Genomic DNA, 20,875 nt, shown 5'->3' with positions numbered 1-20,875 from the left:
GTTGTTACTGTGTTTGGCATATTGAGTACCTCACGGGTAGCTTGCGAGGCTCTGCCGTGCGGGTGAGATACTCTCGATAGCTTGCCGGGCTCTCCGAGAGGAGCGGAGGAATCGAACTCAGGTCGGCCATGTTGGCTGCGTGCAAGGCAAACACCCTACCCCCTGTGCTATGGCTCCAGCCCATATAAAATGTATTTTTATTATATATAAAAGATGCAGGAGTACAGAAACTATCACGATCACGAGCATCCTGTTGTTCGTCGATTTCCTCGAGCAGGCACCAGTAATGTCTCCTTCTTCCTAGCCCTGAGATTTTAAAAGAGCCATTTCAATGCTCTTTCAGGATTAGGAGAATGAAACCCATCATTGTTACTGGTATTTGGCATATTGAGTATGACACGGGAAGTTTGCCAGACTCTATATACAGAGACTATATATATTTTAATTTGCAATTCAGGTAGACATACACAAAATGATAAAATAAAATTTTATAAGTTCTACATCATACTAAAATATATTTAAAAATTATGTATTTAAACAAAATCTATCTTAAGGGCTGAAGTGATAGTGCTGCAGGTAGAGTGCTTGCCTTACATGTGGCCAACCGGGGTTCAATCTTCAGCCCTTAAGATAGATTTTGTATCCCACATGGTCCCCCAAGCAACGCCAGGAGTAATTCCTGAGTGTAGAGTCAGTGGGGAGGAGGACACTCCCCAGAGAGAGCAGCATGGACAGAACAGACACACACTGCATATTTCAGAGCTACCAAAAAGACAACTAAATGTGAATAACTTATCCAGGAGTTAGCCTTGGCGGGTGTGGTCCGAATACCAAAAATAACAACAAAAAGAATTATATTTCAGGGGCTGGGGAGAGATCTCAAAGGATAGGAACACAGGCTTTGAGTGTGTGAGTCCCAGGTTCAATTTCCAGCACTGCATGTCCAGGTCTCACTCAAAAATAACCCAAATAAACAAACCAACAACAACAAAATAATTATATTTCACTGTCAAAGCAGAGTGTTTCTCCTTTAACATCAAACACACTTGCATAATTTGTTCCCAAAGAACTGAATATGTTTTAGAACTACTTTGTTCTTTTACTTCTATCAATTTAATTCCAATATAATTAGATAAGAATCTTTACATACTTGCTGTGACTCATGTTTTATTTATTGAAGATATTTTTAATAAAAAATCTTAAGAATTTTCAGTTTTAAGAAAATGCTTTGATTTTAGAAAGTCTTTCAAGTTACTGAAGCCCATTCAAAGAAAGGAAATTCAAATCTCATCATGACTATAAAAAGCAAGTGCATCAGGTTTGCAATTTAAACTATTTAGTCAGAGCTTAGAACTTTGCTGATAGGAACTTACTATCATCAAAAATTCATACTATTAAAAAATACATATTTGTACTTCATACCATTCATAAAAATAAACTCAAAATAGATTAAAAATTTTGAAATTAGACTAGAATCCATAAAATATATTGAAGGAAACATTGGCAGAACTCTCCAGGAAACTGACTGCAGAGGAGTCTTTAAAAAGATGACCACAGTTACAAAGACAACAAAAACAAAAAATATACAAATGGGACTGCATCAAATTTAAAAGCTTCTATACAGTGTAAGAAACTCAAGCTATAATAAAAAGACACAATAGTAAATGGGAGAAACTATCAGCAAACAATTAGAAAAAGGACTGACATTCAAGTTTTATAAACCACTCACCAAATTCAACAACAAAAAAATACCTAACAACTTCATCCACAAATAGGGCAAGGAAATGAAGAGATGCTTCCCCCCCCAAAAAAAAAGACAGGAATGACAACAGGCATACAAAAAAGTGCTCCTAAAGGGAAAAACACACGCAATGAGGGGAAAACAAAATCCAAACAACAATCAAATATCATCTCATGCCACTGAGAATACCACATATCAAAGAATCTGGAAACAGTGTTTGGCATGGCTGTATTGAGAAATGAATCCTCAACTATTGCTGGTGGGAATGTCATCGGGATCATCCTTTATGAAAAGCATTATAGAGACCTATCCAAAAAAATAGGAACAGAACTACCACACAACCCTGAGATACGACTTGGCATTTATCTCTAAAATACAAAAGCATTAATTCAAAAGAATATGTGCACACCAATGTTCATCACTTCACTTAGTAGCACTGTCCTCCCGTTGTTCATCAATTTGCTCGAGCGGGCACCAGTAACATCTCACAACAAATTGTGAGACTTGTTGTTACTGTTTTTGGCATATTGAGTACGCCACGGGGAGCTTGCCAGGCTCTGCCATGTGGGCGGGATACTCGGTAGCTTGCCGAGTTCTTTGAGAGAGGCAGAGGAATCGAACCTGGGTCCGCCTTGTGCAAGGCAAACACCCTACTTTCTGTACTATTGCTCCAGCTCCTTCGCTTAGTACAATAGCCAATATAGAAACAACCTATCTGCCCAACTACGAATGATCTGCTTCGTGCAAGGCAAACACCCTACTTGCTGTACTATCGCTCTAGCTAGCCCCTTCACTTAGTACAATAGCCAATACTATAACCTATCTGCCCAACTATGAATGGATGGATCATGAAATTGTGTTTGGGGTTGGAGTTATAGAACAGTGGGTAGGACGTCTGCCTTACATGCGGCCAACCTGGGTTTGATCCAATATGGGTTTGACCAGCATCCCTTGTCGTCCTCTGAACACTACCAGCAGTATTAATCCAGGAGTAATTCCTGAGTATCACCAGGTGTGGTCCCAAACCAAAACATAACAAAGGAAAAAAAAATTGTGGTATATATAATTGAGTCGGAGAGATAGTATAGCAGGTAGGACATCCCATATGGTCTTCTAAGCACTGCCAGCAGTGAATCCTAAGAGTTGAGCAGGAGTAAGTCATGACCACTGCTGAGTACGGCTCAAAACCAAAAAAAAAAAAAAAAAAAAAAGAAATACACACAATAAAATACTATGCAGCTTGAAGAAAGAACAGTATCATACAATATGCGGCAACAAGGATGAAACTAAAGAGGATATCATGCTGAGTATAGTCAGTCAGTAGGAAAGGGATATAGAATGATTGCTCTCATATATGGGACATAAAAATACACAGAAAGGTAGGAAAAAAGTCCAAAGGCAACACAACTGAAAAACTGATCCACACAACTGAATTGGTGGTGGAATATTCAAAAGGGAAGGGTGCTGGGATCCTTAGGGAAGAGAGGTGGGTACACTGATGATGGGTGTAGTATTGAAATTCTGTGCATGAGAAACACCATTAACAGTATTATAAATCAAGAATTTATCAGAGTCGCATGTCCTTCTCTCCTGTAAGGGAGCATAACATGACACACGCTATAACCATGCCACCAGACACTGTGCCAGGCTGTTTTATTCAGGGCACCCTGGAAAGGGGCGGGTGAGACCCCCCTCTCCACCCCAAGGGACACAGCCCTGGCAGCTGAAAACCTCCAGAACTCAACTACTGCCATGGTCACGGCCGCTCTCCACATACCCACGAGTGAACCTATTCCTGAACCCATGTGGCAGCAAATGCCTCATTCATCACACCATCCATACTTTTTAAGAGAACTGCACCACATTTGATGGGGTTTAAAGTAAGAGGCAACCAATCTTAGAGGAAAATCTTTTTTTACAGACATATATAGAAACTCACACAAGGTTCAAACATGTTAGTGATCTCTGATAGAAGAGCTTAATGACCCCTGCATGAAATACAATTTTCACACTCTTTCCTCTAAGGAACCTTTTTTTGTAGCATTTTCAGTGGCTCTTCATAACAAACAATACAAAATAGATTTTTTCGGTTTTCCCTTGGGGCAGGGGTTGGGGTCCAGGATGGAAACCTCCTAAATATGGTGATGGGAAGGTGTAATGATGGTGGGATTGGTGTAAGGATATTAAATGTAATCAAATATTGTGAACTACTTTATAAAATAAAAAAAAATTTAAAAGAATTTATCAGACTCTCAATTAATAAAAACATTTTTAAAAGAACATCTGCTTTAAAAACATACCAAGGATAAAAATATGTTTATAACAACAAGAATACATAAATTAACTTCACATAAACATGCCGGGTAAAATTTACACATACTAAAAATATAATAATTTAAGGGGCCAAAGTCACAATTCAGTGAATAGATGTTTGCATTGAACATGGCCAACCAGGTTTAATCCATGGTACCATATATGGGCCCCTGAGCCCATTAGGAGTGATCCTTTAGCAGAGTCAGGAGTACGCCCTGAACACACTGGATTTGGCCCAACCCACTCTTCCCTCAGACACACACACACACACACACACACACACACACACACACACACACACACTCACACACACCTGCCAAGATTATATATATACATATAAATGAATTTATTATTGTATACACATATATTGTAGCATATATTGTACGTGTATTATAGCACTGGGCTGGAGTGATAGCACAATGGTAAGGCGTTTGCCTTGGGCGCAGCCAGCCCGGCCGAGCCGGGTTCGATTCCTCCGCCCCTCTCAGAGAGCCTGGCAAGCTACTGAGAGTATCGCGACCACATGGCAAAGCCTGGCAAGCTACCCATGATGCATTCAATATGCCAAACACAGTAACAACAAGTCTCAAAATGGAGACGTTACTGGGCCAGCTTGAGTAAATCGATGAACAATGGGAGGACAGTGACAGTGACAGATTATAACACTGTCCACTGTCGGCCGGAGTAATGGCACAGCGGGTAGGGCATTTGCCTTGCTCCCAGACAACCTAGGTTCAATTCCTCCGTTCTTCTTGGAGAGCCCGGCAAGCTACCGAGTAACAAACCCGCACAGCAGCAGAGCCTGGCAAGCTCCCTGTGGTATATTCAATATGCCAAAAACAGTAACAAGTCTCACAATGGAGACGTTACTGGTGCCCGCTCAAGCAAATCAGTGAACAATGGGAGGACAGGACAATGCTAAGATACACATATGTGTGTATATATAGAAGTTTTGGCCATTTAAAAAATTAACTCATATTTAAATGCACATATATGTATATGTACTTTAAGATTAAAAAATTTTCCTTCCTTCACTTGTAATCAATTGGTTTACAGTAATACTTACCCTAATATTCTATTCATTCCATGTCTAGCAGCATAGTGTAGTGGAGTATTGTGCTGGTAGGGCTCTCCATAAGAAGTATTTGGATCAAGAGATTCTTTTAGCTGAGGGTTGTTTTCATATATTTGGCAGGCCAGGTTTTCATCACCATTGATGAGTGCTTTACGAAATTTGGTAGTTGTATTTCCCATTTTTCTTTTTTTTTTTTCTGACTGGCACTTGTTTCTCTCCCCTTTCAGCCACTTCTTGAATGATTCTGCAACATGTTTATATTCTAATAGAGGAGAAAAAAATGATCAAATTAGAATGCAAAACAATAATTATGAAGTAATAAGCTAAAGAAACTATTACAATTAGGACTATTAGTAAAATTTAAGAAACAATTTTACATTTTACCAAATTAATCTTTGAAATTAACATATTTTTAACATTATACAAATGAACTTCTTGCTATAGTACATTCCTAGAGAGCAAATAAAGGCTGCAATTTGAAGTTTGAAATCTATTTACATGCTCAAGCTTTTCTACCTTTTTCCTGCAACTGGAGAGAAAATGAGCTTGACTGAATGAATTTTATGGTTGAAGATACTTAAACGTCTGTATAAATTACTTACACATCTGATTCAGACTATTTGTAAGATTGTGAAAAATGTAGGAAATTTTGCTCAAATAGAACTAAGAAAAAACAAGCATTATATTACAGAAACAAAAAAGTAAAATGTTTTAGTATTTAAAAGGGGATAAGAAAGAAGCTATTAAGATGAACAGATACTGATCACCAAAAATAGTCCCCAAAGCAAATACAAAGAAAATACACAGAAAATACTGTTGATCACAGCAACGGCAAATAAAAACTGATCATAACTGATTTTACATAGAACAATGGAAAAGTGACTATTATAACTTTTTAGACCTTACATTTGTTTTATTAAGAATTAAAACAAGATGGTGCTGGAGCAATAGCACAGCAGTAAGGTGTTTGCCTTGCACGTGGCAGATCCAAGTTCGATTCCTCCACCCCTCTGAGAGAGCCTGTCAAGCTACCGAGAGTATCCCGCCCATGATGTATTTGATATGCCAAAAATAGTAATAAGAAGTCTCACAATTTGTTGTGAGATGTTACTGGTGCCTGCTCGAGCAAATAGATGAGCAATGGGAGGACTGTGTTACAGTGCAGTGCTACATTTGTTTTATTAAGCATTAAAACAAGATGGAGCTGGAGTGATAGTACAGCAGGTAGGGCGTTTGCCTTGCATGCAGTCGACCTGGGTTCAATTCTCAGCTTCCCATATGGTCCTCCGAACACTGCCAGGAGTGAGTAAGCCCTGTGCATCGTCGTGTGTGACCCCCCCCCAAAAAAAGAAAAAAAATTCTTCAGTGAAGGAAAATAACTGCTTCTTAAAAATGGCTATCGGAATTATAAGAGCTATTTTAATGAAAGTACCTACCATAACACTTGGCTAATGCACTCACGAGATGCTAATTTCATTTCATTCCAAAATAAGTTTCTGAATCTACTAGAACTATGATCAAAACTGTGGAAAAAGACGCAGCATATGCAAAGTCAGGTATAAGATTAGAAAAAAAACCCTATTCAAGGAATGATGCACTTTTAGTGTTCAACTAATCTTTTTAGTATTCAACTAATAGGAAGCAAAAATTCTATCTTTTTTTGTGTTTAACTAATAGGAAATAAAAAATGAAAATAGATTGGAAATAGTCCAAGAAATTTATACTTGAACCTGTTAAAAGGAAAGAAAGAAAAACCCCCACACAATTAGAGGCTTTTATGAAGAGCAGACAGAACTGTGTTTTCAAGAATTAACTATTGTGACAAGCAGAAGACAAACTATAGGGAAAAAACCAAGAGTCTATCACATTATCTAACTCAGAGGCAGACTGGACATTAATACACAGCTTTAAGAATGTTGAAAATTTTGGCCAGAGTAATACTACACTTTTGCTGTGCATTTGCTGTGCATGTGGCTGACCACGGTTCAATTCCTGGCACTCCATATGGTTCCCGAGCACTACCAGGAATAATTTCTATGTGCAGAGCCAGAAGTAATCACTAGGTGTGGCCCCCCAAACCAAAATAAACACAAATTACAAACACACACACACACACACAAAACCAAAAAAAAAAATCCTGAAAATAGGTATCTGAGAGATAGTACAGAGATTTAGGTTCTTACCTTGCATGTGTCAACCCTGTTCAATCCCTAACACTACATATAGTTCACTGAGTGATACTAGGAGTGGCTCCTAAGTGCAGAGTAGGTCCTGAACACAGTAAGGGGTGGCCCCAAACTTCCCTCACCCCTTCCAGTTGAAAATAACGTTTCACATGTTTAACAAAAGCTTTGTTGTGGGTTGTAATATTCACAAAAGAACACAGATCTAAAAAAAGACCAAAATCTAAATGACTTGTTTTCTCAAGTTTCCTATACAACAGAGATCATGGCTTTGGCTGTACATTTAATAACTTAAAGAATTGAGCCCCACTGGCCAACTTCATCCTACATCAATTAAATCAGTCTCTATGGGGTAGCATCTATGCACTGGTATCTAAACCTGTTAGATGTCTTCAAAGTGCACACACCACTTATAAAATAAAAAACAACTAACTGAATCCCTCCAGATACATGTTTATATCTGAATTTGGATGAAGGTGAGCAAGCAGAATAAGACATGTGCTAAAAGCTACTTTAGAAGAGACATTAAATAACTTCTCCCTACAGAACATTTTATGCCTACATCTATATTTAATGAGGTCAACATGTGGGCTTTTAAGAATTCATTAAAAATTTATATACATATGCAAAGTAGAAAATTTGAAAATATGAATTAAAAACTCCAAGTACCTATTTTCTGGGCAATAAAGACCTCGATAACCATTTTGATTAATAATGGAAGACAGGGGCTGGAGCGATAGTACAGCTAACAGGGTGCTTGCCTTCACGTGGCTAACCAGGGTTCAGTGCCCAGAATTCCATATGGTACCCCAAGCACTACCAGGAGTAATTCCTTAGTGCAGAGCCAGGAGTGACCCCTAAGCATAGCCAGGTGTGGCCCAAAACAACAACAAAACCATCTTAACAACCAAAAAACCCCTAATTGCTGAAGACAACCATTCTGATATTCTATTTATAATATATACATATATATAAAAATGTGTTTCTAAGACAAAGTATATAACACATATATAGTATACTTACGTAACAGATCATATTCCATCATTTTTTAAATTTTTATTTAATTTTCAGAGATTTGCTAAGCCCTTAGTCTGTAGTATTAATCCTTTTCATATCATCTTGGAAGCAGCAAATCTCTCCCTCCTGTATGTGGTGCTTATCACAATATACTATAGCCACTTAGGGAATTTTTTAGAGACAATGTGTATTTTTTTATTTCTTTCTGTAAGTTTTCACAAAACTGAAAATTCAGTAAATTTTATTATGAGTTAAATAATCTCTTTGGCTATGCTGTTTTCTGCTTTAAGAACTTAATTTTTGGAGGCCAGAGATAGTACAGCCGGTAGAGTGCTTGCCTTCCATGCAACTGACATGGGTTCAATCCCCAGCAACCCATATGACCTTCTAAGTAAGCCATATGGGGTACTGGGAGTGATGCCTGAGCACAGATATAGGAATAAGTCCTGAGTACCATCAGGTATGGTCCAACAACTAATTGAACAAAAACTGCATTTTAAGTCATCCCCAAACCCATATTATTCAGTTCCATCCACCCCACCTTCCACTTGTTGCTGTTGGAATGACTAGCAGTCACAAGGTTGGCTAGGGTCATTAGGTTGCACAGAAGTCCCACTCATTTAGCTGCGGTATTTATACACATTTGAGTTCTTGGACTAGCTAGTGGTTGTTGTGGTTTTCTCACACATACTTGCCTGGAATTCTGGTACTTACATGGTATTAATACACAGTGTATGTAACACCTCTGCAATGCTCACATACACATGACTGCAGTGATCCAGAGATCACACACTCTGTTGCAGTGCTGGGGGGTTCCAAACTATAGAACAGCCAGGACTGTGCTTGGCATATGTGAGTAGCACCAGGGGTTCAACTCAAGGCCTCAGGTTTGCAAGTAAGGCACTTTCTGCCAGTCATTCCCAACTCCCAAGGGTGTATTATTATTCTTAATAAGAATTTCATTCCACTTTTAGTATGTTTTTATCTATGATCAAAAGTATAGAATAGTATATTGGTGCAAAAGGGTATTTCCTAAGAGAATTTGAAATTCTTTATCCTTTATCTTAGAACGTAGCTCTAAGCATAATCTTTTCAGGGGAAGGGGTTGTTTGTTTGTTTGTTTTGGGGGTAGCAACCTGTTGTGCACAGAGCCTATTATCAGGAACCATCCCTGATGGGGCTTAGAAAACCATTTTTGGTGCTATGGATCAAGCCCAGGTCATATGCATGTAAGGCAAGTAAGTGCCCTAACTGCTGTACTATCTTTCCGCCCCAACAATTTTTAATTAGATTAGTATAAATTTGTAAAATATCCTGTAGCACTGTCATCCCATTGTTCACTGATTTGCTCAAGCGGGCATTCATCCCTGTCACGTGCTAGTGTAACCCAATGGCATCTGCTCGATCCAGGAACATGAAGTGAAGTGAGACTTGTTACTGTTTTTGGCATATCTAATACGCCATGGGGAGCTTGCCAGGCTCTGCCATGCGGGAGAGACACTCTCAGTAGCTTGCCAGGCTCTTCAAGAGGGACGGAAGAATCGAATCCAGGTCAGCCATGTGCAAGGCAAATACCCCACTCACTGTGCTATCGCTCCAGCTCACTCCCCCCCCAAAAAAGAAAATCCTGTAAGAAAAATAATTTCTAGGAGTCAGAGAGATAGTACAGTGGGTAGAACACTTGCCTTGCACATGACCAACCAAGGTTTGATCCCTGACGCCCATGTCATCCACTGACACCCCTCCCCAAATAAAACAAAACAAAATAATTTTTATCTACAATGTGGAAGAAAATATCTAAGAAAGTTATGTCAAGGTTATGTTGGTAAAAGATACTTTTAAGAATCAGTAAAGCTCTGCGCATTAAATATTATATGATTAATGCTAAAAAGCATAATGTTAAAAAATAACAAATCTTTTATGGTTCTTTGGCTGGAGCGATAGCACAGCGGGTAGGGCGTTCGCCTTACACGCGGCCAACATGGCCAACCCGAGTTCGATTCCTCCGCCCCTCTCGGAGAGCCCGGCAAGCTACCGAGAGTATTCGATATGCCAGACACAGTAACAACAAAGTCTCCAATGGAGACGTTACTGGGCCCGCTCGAGCAAATCGACGATCAACGGGAGGGCCTTTACCTTTACCTTTACCTTATGGTTCTTTGCTATTTTCAAGTCTGTTCACTTTTAAAATTTAAGTTTAATATGTCTCAAAGTCACGCAAGGAAATGTATCATTTCAAACAGAGTTCTATATTCACAAATCTTACCTAAAAATTTATAAGATCTATCTTTTCACTTTTTCATAGTTAAAATTAGTGATTATTCCCTCCTTGTTTAAATCAAATGCTTAAATAGTATTTCTCCAACTCTAATATAAATCTATCTACAGAGCTTCATGAAACAGGTAATGGATTATCAAAGAGAGAAAGTAATTACTTATTTTGGGCTTCTAAGTTTTACCGGAAAATCTAAATGCTGCTAAAAATAAAGTATGGCTTAAGAAGTTTAGCTTACCTAATTGCATATTAAGTGAACATTAGACTTAGCTTTATTCTTAGTAGCTTCCTGGAAGAAGTTCATGAATACCCAAAAGACTACAGAAAAATTTCTGAGTATCAGAGACTACAATGAAAATGATCTGAGCCATGAAAAAACTTTTAGAAAAGTAACTTCCCAGTAATATGTATTCCAGAATTTAAAAATCACTTTGCTGTTACAATATCTTAATACTGAAAATAACCACAAATACAAAAGTATTATTACGAATGTATTTAATTTATGTGGTAACTTGCCTGAAACCTCTTAACAAATACATGAAAAGGAAAAAAAAAATCCAATTTAGTGACTCTGTTGTATATCTTTTGTATCCATACACAGTGTGGAAGAAGATGCTGCTATTAGAAAAGGAAAAAATGAAAATAGCTGCAAGGCAGCAGCTAACTGTTACCTTTTGCCAAATTGGCAAATGAACACTGAAAACTGCTAACACAAGACCCACAAGTGGAAAATAATTGAAACTTGGATACAACTCTTGGATGAAGTGTCAGTCTTACTTTTCTATTTCTTATTATAACAAATTACCTGTAAATATGTATAAACAAATTGTAATGATTACAGAACATAATAAAATTTTTGGAGCTGTCTTTCATACATTTAACTTTCCAAGTATTCAATATACATGTTATAATTTATCTCTCCCTCCACAACTACTTTCCATACTGAGAATTTCTATTTACATTCAGCTGGAAAATTTACATTTCATGATCTACTGCTATGGTGCATCAGTGAATGACTTAGCTTCAGCAACTGTGGCACCTATATTTGGCAGTGTATGTCATCATAATTTCTGAATCCTATATTGTCTTTATTAAATAAAAACCAGTGAGAAAAATACATTGAAAAGTATTTTATCTGGGTATTATAAAGCTAAGGTCTAAAAGTTAAAAAGACAAAAATTACATACTTTTATAACCTTTTAGAAATTTATAAACAAATATTGTTTTAAAGACATTAATTTATTTTTAATATTTATAAGCCATTTTTCAGACTTAAAATTTTGAAACTGAATTGTAACTAAAAATTTGTTTGTACTTCAGATCAGACTGTTCCCTAACAAATCTAATAATTTTATACCTTCAAATTTAACCCAAGTTTATGAAGCACTATTAAAAAAGTCCCTTTCTCAAATTAGTTATCCAAAGAACAAAATTGCTATAATAAAAATGATTTTAGATTATCTGCACTGAAAAAGAAACTGCCCTGACTGCTACACTAAAGTCAATGAGTTCTGGGGGGTATGGTGCTGCCAGCAGGTCAACCTGAACCTGTGGGGCAAGCGCATCAGCAGGCTGATGGTATCTTCAGACTTCCTGATACTCAAAATTGCCGCTGTGCGTATGGTCAGACCCCAACAACTTGGGGCCAAGCTTACCAAGAAATTAAATGGCCAAAAGTTAGGTATGTAGGAGCCACACCCACATACCACCTCTGGTTCAGTTATACAAGCTCATTTATTGGCCTTATTTGAGAGACCCATAAATCTCAAAAGAGATCAAAAGCCACAGTTAGGGCAGGTTGTGGCACGCTGCAGGGCATATGCCAATAGTTTATTTCTCTGGAAAAGATGGAAACAAGGGACATGATCCAGAGACACAAATAAAAATCTCCGAACGGAGCAGCATGCTGTAGAGATGCCTCCAGACTTTAAGCTAGGCTGATTCACCGGGGTGCTTCAGATGGGGATAGGCATTGTCCCTCCACCTGCCTCCTAAAAACCCTGGTGGCCACGAACTTCCAGAACCCAATGAGAAGTGCATTTACGCAGGTTCAGTGAAGGCCAGGCCTCATGGGATAGGACCTTGGCCAGTCCTTCTATCCACGTCCCTTCTCATGGGACCCTAGAGGTCACGCCCACAAACTGCCTCCAACTGCTACTTAAACTCAACAGCAATGATCCAGACACACAAAAGAATCTCTGAACCAAACAACTCTCAGCAGAGATTTCTCCAGACCCTAATTATCCAAAATTTTAGAATTCCGGGAGCACACAGCCACTCTTTGTGGCCATGCAACATCTTATGCTACTCATAACAAGCAATACAAAAAAGATTATGGAGGAGATTGTCTGCCATAGAGGCTGGAGCAACAGCACAGTGGTAGGGTGTTTGCCTTACATGCAGCCAGCCCAGCGGAGCCAGGTTCAATTCCTCTACCCCTCTCGGAGAGCCCGGCAAGCTACTGAGAGTACCTTGCCCTCACAAGCTACCCATGATGTATATATATATTCAATATGCCAAACACAGTAACAACAAGTCTCAAAATGGAGACATTACTTGGCCCGCTGGAGCAAATCGATGAACAATGGGAGGACAGTGACAGTGACAGAGGCAGGGGCGGGATATGGGGTATATCGGGGACCTTGTTGGTGGAAGATGTGCACTGGCTGAGGATTGGGTGATCGATGATTGTATGACTGAAACAGGAAAGCTTTGTAACTCTCTCTCTCTCTCTCTTTCTCTTTTTTGCTTTTTGGGTCACACGCGGTGATGCTCAGGGGTTACTCCTGGCTCATGCACTCAGGAATTGCTCCTAGCGGTGCTCGGGGGACCATATGGGATGCTGGTAATTGAACCTGTGTTGGCCATGTTGGCTGCGTGCAAGGCAAACGCCCTACCCGCTGTGCTATCACTCCAGCCCCTTGTAACTATATCTCACGGTGATTTAAAAAGAAAATAATAATCACTGTCACTGTCCTCCCATTGTTCATCGATTTGCTCCAGCAGGCACCAATAACATCTCACAACAAATTGCGAGACTTGTTACTGTTACTGTTTTTAGCATATCAAATACATCACGGGTAGCTTGGCAGGGGCGAGGGAATCAAACCCAGGTCGTCCAGGTCGGCCGCGTACAAGGCAAACACCCTTCCCCCTGTGCTATCACTCCAGCCCAATAATAATAATAATAATAATAATAAATTAACATTCTGAATAAAAAAAGTAATGTGGAGTTCATGCCCAATTCAATCAGCCTTATCAATGACTGAATAAATAGCAGTACTCCTACATTAAAAAATAATAATAATAAAGTCAATGAGTTCTGTGGACAATACAGTGGGTAGGGCACATGCCTTGCACATGGCTGTCTCAAGTTCAATCCACAGCACCACACATAGTTCCCCGAACTCTGCCCGGTGTGATCCCTGAGTACATATCCAGGAGTAAGCCTGAGCACTGCTGGCTATGGCCTCCAAACCAAAAAAAATAAAATAAAATAGCGAGTCTTTCTGGATTTGCTATATCTTCCATTGTATGGGAGGAACTGAGATGTTATCCTTCCTTATAAAAGCCTACTTCTAAGATTGGTCACTGGCTGGAAACTTGAACTTCCAAAGGAATAACACTTCCCTAAGTGATTACTGTCTCACTGTAACTAGGTTGTTTAAATAAACTATGTTTAAATACTTGCTTTTCTTCTAACAGCCTAGAATATTGGTATATGCTAGGTGAGTGCTGCCTACATGACTGGGCTTTCATAAAACCCATGGATACTGAGAGTCTAGTGAACAAAAGACTTCCCATGTATGTCTACATACAATTTGATTCTGAAGTATTTGACAAAACGTGTGAATCAGGTACATCTTGTTTGATGTGGGGAAAGAATTCTTAGAAATCTGTGTCTAACTTCTTCTGGACTTTGCCCCACATCTCTTCCCTTTGATTTTTCCCTTCAAATCCTTTTAATACTTTATGTGGCTTTGAGTACAGCTGTATATAGTGTCTTTTAAGTGCTCCAAGACAATCACTGAATCTGTGGGTGATTTTGAGGACACTATACATAATGAACCAGTAAAAAATGGGATCTGTTGACATATTCCCAGCTCACTAAAATATACAACAATCATTACTTGGGAAAACAAAGGCAACAAGAAAAGGAATGATAATCCTTAAAAGTTGTAAAAAATGTTTGAAAATGAGTCTCCCCTCAAGAACAGCTGACTTGCAGATCTGTTTATACTACTGAAAGAGAGAGGATAGGTACAACACAGGTGACAATTTTGCTTATTTTTTTTTCAATAAGAGGGAGGGGAAAATATTCCCAGAGGTGAGTTTGGGAATGGGCCAAAAATATTGAAAATTTGCATTGCTCTTTTACAACTGAATGGAGGAAAGCTGAAGCAAAGCTTTAGATAAAGCAAGAAAAAGCTTCTACAGCAACCATTTCTCCCTTACATTTCAACAAATGTATACTCCAATACAACAAGTACATGCACGTGCACGAGCGCGCTCTCTCATGTTATATATTAACCTTGCTATTAATCAAGAATAGATTTAGTTCTAAGGCTACTCAAATTTCAATGAGAAAAATGGGAAAGCTTTACAAAATACCATGTATTTTGAGATTATTGCACCTGGATGTCTGATGAAATGGAACTATGTTTTATATCTGCATGCTTGCAACTTCAGAAATTCTAGATTAGAAAAAGAAGTGAAGTAGAAAATAACAGTAGGACAAAACACTCTTAGCTTTTTGTTCTTGGCAAGCAGATCAAAACTCTTTAAATATTAGCAACAGTTATTCTCCATACCCATTTTTTTGTCTATTAAAAAAAGGAGACAATATAAAAAGATATGCAGTCTCCCGGTATAACTCAGTTTTGAAAGAAGCTTTTAGGTGCTAATGAATTGGTATAAAATCAATTGATCCTTACAGGCTGGTGATTTTGTTAGTCTGATGTACATGATTTTGAGTGGACCAACTTGGAACAAGACTGACATGCTCAAAGGAAGAAGAAAGCCCTATATAACACTTGGATTTGGAACACACCCATCCAGTCTTGTAGAGACTCAGCTTTGAAAAAAATCTGGTACCTATCTGTTTTGGAATTCTCAATTCACAGTGTCTAATTGCCTGGGTATGACTCTAAACTAAATTCTGAAACTGTCTAATACAGGATTTTTCAGTCTCAGCATGAGTTTTGCTGAACTGAAAGCAATGAGGAGCTGAACAGAACTCAGTATCTAGGAAGGTTTCAGATTTAGGACATTCCTCCATGGAGTCCTAAACAATGAAAACATCAGTGGATGCTGGCTGGATTGTCTGGGTCACATCCATATCCCCACAAAAAGACCTTATTCTCTGATGGGACTATCTAAAATTAGGCTACTGGACTGGCTCTATATTTTTAATACAGAAACTAATTGCATTCCTAACTTGAAACTTCTAACCAAAGGTGCAAGCTGGCAGAAGGTACATTATAAGCAATGTGATCACCTCCATCTATGCCTGACAAACTGAGTTCTGGCCTCCAACTGGGTGAGGATGGCCCACTGCTAATGAGATGTGTTGAGGTTTTTACCAGAGTTGTATTTCATAATAATATACTGATAGTCTCCACTTCTCTAATCTTTATTCCTGATAGACCTGCTTTAGAGAAGATCAATGGAGAAGTAAGGAGGGGAGCAGGGGAAGAGGGGGATGGAGGAGGAGGAGGAGGAGGAGGAGGAGGAGGAGGAGGAGGAGGAGGAGGAGGAGGAGGAGGAAGAAGAAGAAAGCAAATATCTTTTAAGTAGCTAACTAGATAATCAGGCTAAGGAAGAGAAAACATAACATATTTTGAAAACATTTGGGCAGTCAGACTTTAATCCTGGACAACCCTGGACATAATGATAAAATGTATTTTTTGGTCAAATTTTACTAAAAACCACTATCACCAACAACAAACACCCACTTTTTGTGAAAGTGCTTTTCTTCTGTACCCAATTCTTCCCCCCCCCCCCCTTAAGGAAAAATACCACAACTTCAATTACATGGATGTACATAGCTGTACATTCTAAACAAAATGGCACAAAAAAGGGCATTATACTTTGTACTGTAAGATAAGATCTGGAGCATCAGGTAGCTCCTCACTTGAAGAGAAGGGACAACATTATATGACAAAACCTTGTCTCTGATGTGTATCATACTTTAAGATGGAGCTCTCTTATTAAATGGTAATTACTGGAGCTATCCCTATGTAGAGTCAATTTGCATTCTAAAGATATATTAACTTTCTCCTAAGGCCCACAGAGCCCTGACTGATAGCAATTCCATACATCAAGGTACTGGGAAAGCAGCTTTGGACATACTGGGAAAAGTCTGTATGGACATTTTTGGTAGAACCTTTTAACTATCATGACTATGAAATCATTAGTAAAGCAAAAAAAAGTGTTTTCCGTATGGTTATTTTGTCTTGGCATTCAGGACATTTTTTTTCCTGCTCCTGATGAAATGTAGAATTTTATTTTTTTTTACACTTAAGGTCTTTTGTAAATACCAAATGGTTTCAGATGCCATCTTAAATGCTCTCTTTTTGATAAAGAGTATGGAGGAGAACAAATGACTGAAAAAATGGAAAGTTGCAATTATTAGATGGATTATAGATTTTGTAACAACAGTGACAAAACAAAAGCTGGCACAGGATAAGAGTATTAATGATCTTTGTTTTTCAGCACTACTCTTGGAAAGGATCTCTTCCTGAAGGAAAGCTCTCCAAGCTGCCTAAGGGGCTGTAAGCATTCGAATTCACACTGAGCTCTAATCATGCCTGACAGCTTTGAGTACAAGAAAGCAGAGGGAGGTCCAGTTTAGCACTTTCTATCAAAGAACTTATGGTAAACGTGTTCCATACACGTGATGTGAATAAATGGGAGTCTGTTTAGAAATATTTGCTAAATTGTAGTCCTAAAACCAAATGAACTGAATGAACTGGACTGGGAACCCTGGAGTGGGAGACCCCAAAGTAGGGGTCCAATTAACCTGTACTGGTGTAATTTATATCCTATGTGGGCTATCTTAACAATTGTGAATTGTTTGTTTTCAAGGGTATAAGCATGGCTTCTGGCATTGTACTTCCTTTGGGTATATGCTGATGATTACTAGGTCACTATTTCAGTCCCAAAAGACATTTTATGTCTCTTCCAATGTATCAGATTTGTGTTATATCTGAAGTGACACCTCAGTCAAGACAAAAAAAAACAAATCCAACTGAAACTCAAAAAGGATACAATCTAGCTTTCCAGGATAGATCTTTATTCTTAATAAAATTTAGCCATTTAGAGGTTCAGTCTAAATTTGAACCTCTAAAAGGTATAGGTCCCAAGATTCAGTGGCCAAGTGTCAAAAGATGAATTCTTGGGGGTATGGTGCCGCCAGCAGGTCAATCTGTACCTGTGAGGTGAGTGCATCAGCAGTCTGATGGCAACGTCAGACTTTCAGATACCCCAAAATTGCTGCTGTGCCTTTGGCCAGACCCCAAAAACTTGGGGCAAAGTTTACCAAGAAAGTAAATGGCCAAAAGTTAGGTATGTGGGAGACACACCCACAAATCACCTCCGGCTCAGCTATATAATTGGAGGCAGGGCCTCTCTGGTTCCTGAACTGCTTAATGGCCATGATCCCAGAGTCTCAGAAACGAATCTTGGAACCCAAAGGCTTTTGGCAGAAATGCGTCCTATTCCTGCAGTAGGTTACTGGCGCTGGGCCACTCCAGGTGGGAATAGGTTTCGTGCCTTGGCCTGTTCCCCCTGGCGGCCCAGTGACCACCATCCTCCAGAGGCCACTAGAGAGTCAGGTTTGGGTCTGCAGTGACGAGACACACGAGACACCCATGGGGGTGGAGCCGACTCTTTCTCCCCATCCCAACGAGACCCCGATTTGCTGCCTACAAATGGCCTCTATGGCTCCTGATCAAGCTGATTAATAGCCATGATACCGGAGACTCAGAAACAAATCTTGAAACCCAGTGGCTTTTGGCAGAAATGCATCTGGACTGCATACAAGGCGGCCGCCACCACAGAGCTTATTGGAAAGCCAGGTATGAGTCGGCCGTGATGGGGCAACTGCAGTCTCATGGGAAGGGGGGCAGTACCGGCATGTCCTTCATGCCCTACCGAGGTCACGAGTTGCCCCCCCCCCCCCCCACGAGCGGCTCTCTGGCACGGCCATGGCTCCAGAGGCAAAAGGACTTAATCCAGAGCCCAGAAGCTTGAGGCAGAAAAGTGAATGGACCATGCGTTAAACTACGGCGCCATGCCTCCCCAGGAGGGAAAGGGTGTTGCTCCCTTCGGCCTTTCCCCCCCACTGGCAGCAAGGTGGCCGCCACCTCAGAGCTTACTGGAAAGCCAGGTATGAGCCGGCCATGACGGGGCAACTGCAGTCTCATGGCAAGGGGGGCGGTACCGGCTTGTCCTTCATGCCCTACTGGGGTCACGAGTTATCCCCCATGAGCGGCTCTCTGGCATGGCCATGGCTCCAGAGGCAAAAGGACTTAATCCAGAACCCGGCTGCTTGTTGCAGAAAAGTGAATGGACCATGCGTTAAACTATGGCACCATGCCTCCCCAGGAGGGAAAGGGTGTTGCGCCCTTCTGCCCTTTTCCCCCCTGGCAGCAAGGTGGCCGCTGCCTCAGAGCTTATAGGAAAGCCAGGTATGAGCCGGCGGTGAAGGGGCAACTGCAGTCTCATGGGAAGGGGGACGGTACCGGCTCGTCCTTCATGCACCACCTACGTCCTGAGTTGCCCCCTACAAGTGGCTCTTGGCATGACCATGGCTCCAGAGGCAAAAGGACTTTGTCTAGAGCCCAGCAGCTTGCAGAAGAAAAGTGAATGGACCATGTGTTAAACTATGGCACCATGCCTCCCCAGGAGGGAAAGGGTGTTGCTCCCTTCCGCTTTTTTTCCCCCTCGCAGCAGGGTGGCCGCTGCCTCAGAGCTTTTATGAAAGCCAGGTATGAGCCGGCGGTGATGGAGCAACTGCAGTCTCATGGGAAGGAGGGCAGTACCAGCACACCCTTCACGCCCTACCAAGGTCACGAGTTACCCCCATGAGCAGCTCTCCGGCACGGCCATAACACCAGACACACAGAAACCAATCTCATAATTATCTGGCTCTTTGCAGAAATCCAAAATCATGGCCGCATGACATTATATGATTCTCATAACCAGCTATAGAAAACAAAATATTTCACAATGTCCTTTCAGCAATTCTGATTGTTTGGGGGTAAATTCTAAACAATAATGGTGCATCTTTTGTTGAAATAATGAATGTAATCAATGTAGAGAAGAGTTAAGTAGAAATCATCTGCCTCACAGGCATTTGGAGGGGTGGGAGGGGGTGTATACTGAGGTTCTTGGTGGTGAAAAATGAGTACTGGTGAAGGGAAAGGTGTTTGATCATTGTATGACTGAGACTTAAACCTGAAAGCTTAGTAACTTTTCCCACAGTGATTCAATAAATAAATATAAAAAGAAAAATAAATAAAAAAATATTAAGGTGGAGTTCATGCCCAATTCAATCAGCTAATCAGTGGCTGAATAAATAGCAGTATTCCTACAAAAAAAAAAAAAAAGAAAAAAATACACGAACTCTTTAGAAAACATTCTTTGACAGACATTTTATACATCATGTTACAATTCAATTCTGGAGATATTAGACCCCCCACTGTTTGATTCCACGAGGAGAGGAGACATAGGAACTGACTTGTTTCTTCTAATCTTAGTCCCATGTATTTTTTTTTCCCTTTGCTGAGTTTGCTTCCAATTCTTCTATTGGGCATCGGAGATAATACAGGTGTTAAAGTCCAGGGGTTCAGCAGCTTGCCTTGCTCTCAACCACCCCAGGTTGAATCCCTATCACCACATAAAGCCCCCTGAGCACTGCAAGAAGTGATCCCTAAGTACAAAGCCAGAAGTAAGCCCTAAACACATCAAGCACTGGACACCATCAAAACTGGACCACAAAAAATTCTTTAACTAGAATATATCCTAGCTAAGGTGAGAAGGAAGCTCAGATAGAGAAGAGAGCACCAAATAAAGGGTGTTGTGAAGACCCTCCCAGGGTGGGAGAGACATGCTAAAAGTGGTCTATAGACCAAACATGATTGCCACTCAATGCCTCTCTGGCAAAACACAGTACCCAAAAGAAGAGAGAGAGAACAGGGAGGAATGCCCTGCCACAGCGGCAGGGTGGGACGGGGGGGGGGGGGGGGGGGGTGATGGGGGGTGGGAGG

At 40.1% G+C, this 20,875-nt stretch overlaps 1 protein-coding gene across 3 annotated transcripts in view; it reads right to left on the bottom strand.

The window, feature by feature from the left end:
- Positions 1–20,875, bottom strand: part of ANKIB1 (ankyrin repeat and IBR domain containing 1) — a 145,090-nt gene that overhangs the window by 87,603 nt on the left and 36,612 nt on the right. For all 3 annotated transcript variants that reach the window (XM_056118648.1, XM_056118650.1, XM_056118649.1), the window contains exon 2: positions 5,121–5,391. In XM_056118648.1, the coding sequence (XP_055974623.1) occupies positions 5,121–5,308 (188 nt within the window). In that variant the 5' untranslated portion in view covers positions 5,309–5,391. The remainder of the gene's footprint in view (positions 1–5,120; positions 5,392–20,875) is intronic.

This window comes from Sorex fumeus, unplaced genomic scaffold (genome assembly GCF_029834395.1).
Source record: "Sorex fumeus unplaced genomic scaffold, SorFum_2.1 ptg000037l, whole genome shotgun sequence".
Classification (NCBI taxonomy): domain Eukaryota; kingdom Metazoa; phylum Chordata; class Mammalia; order Eulipotyphla; family Soricidae; genus Sorex; species Sorex fumeus.
This window is presented reverse-complemented; position numbering and strand designations above follow the sequence as displayed.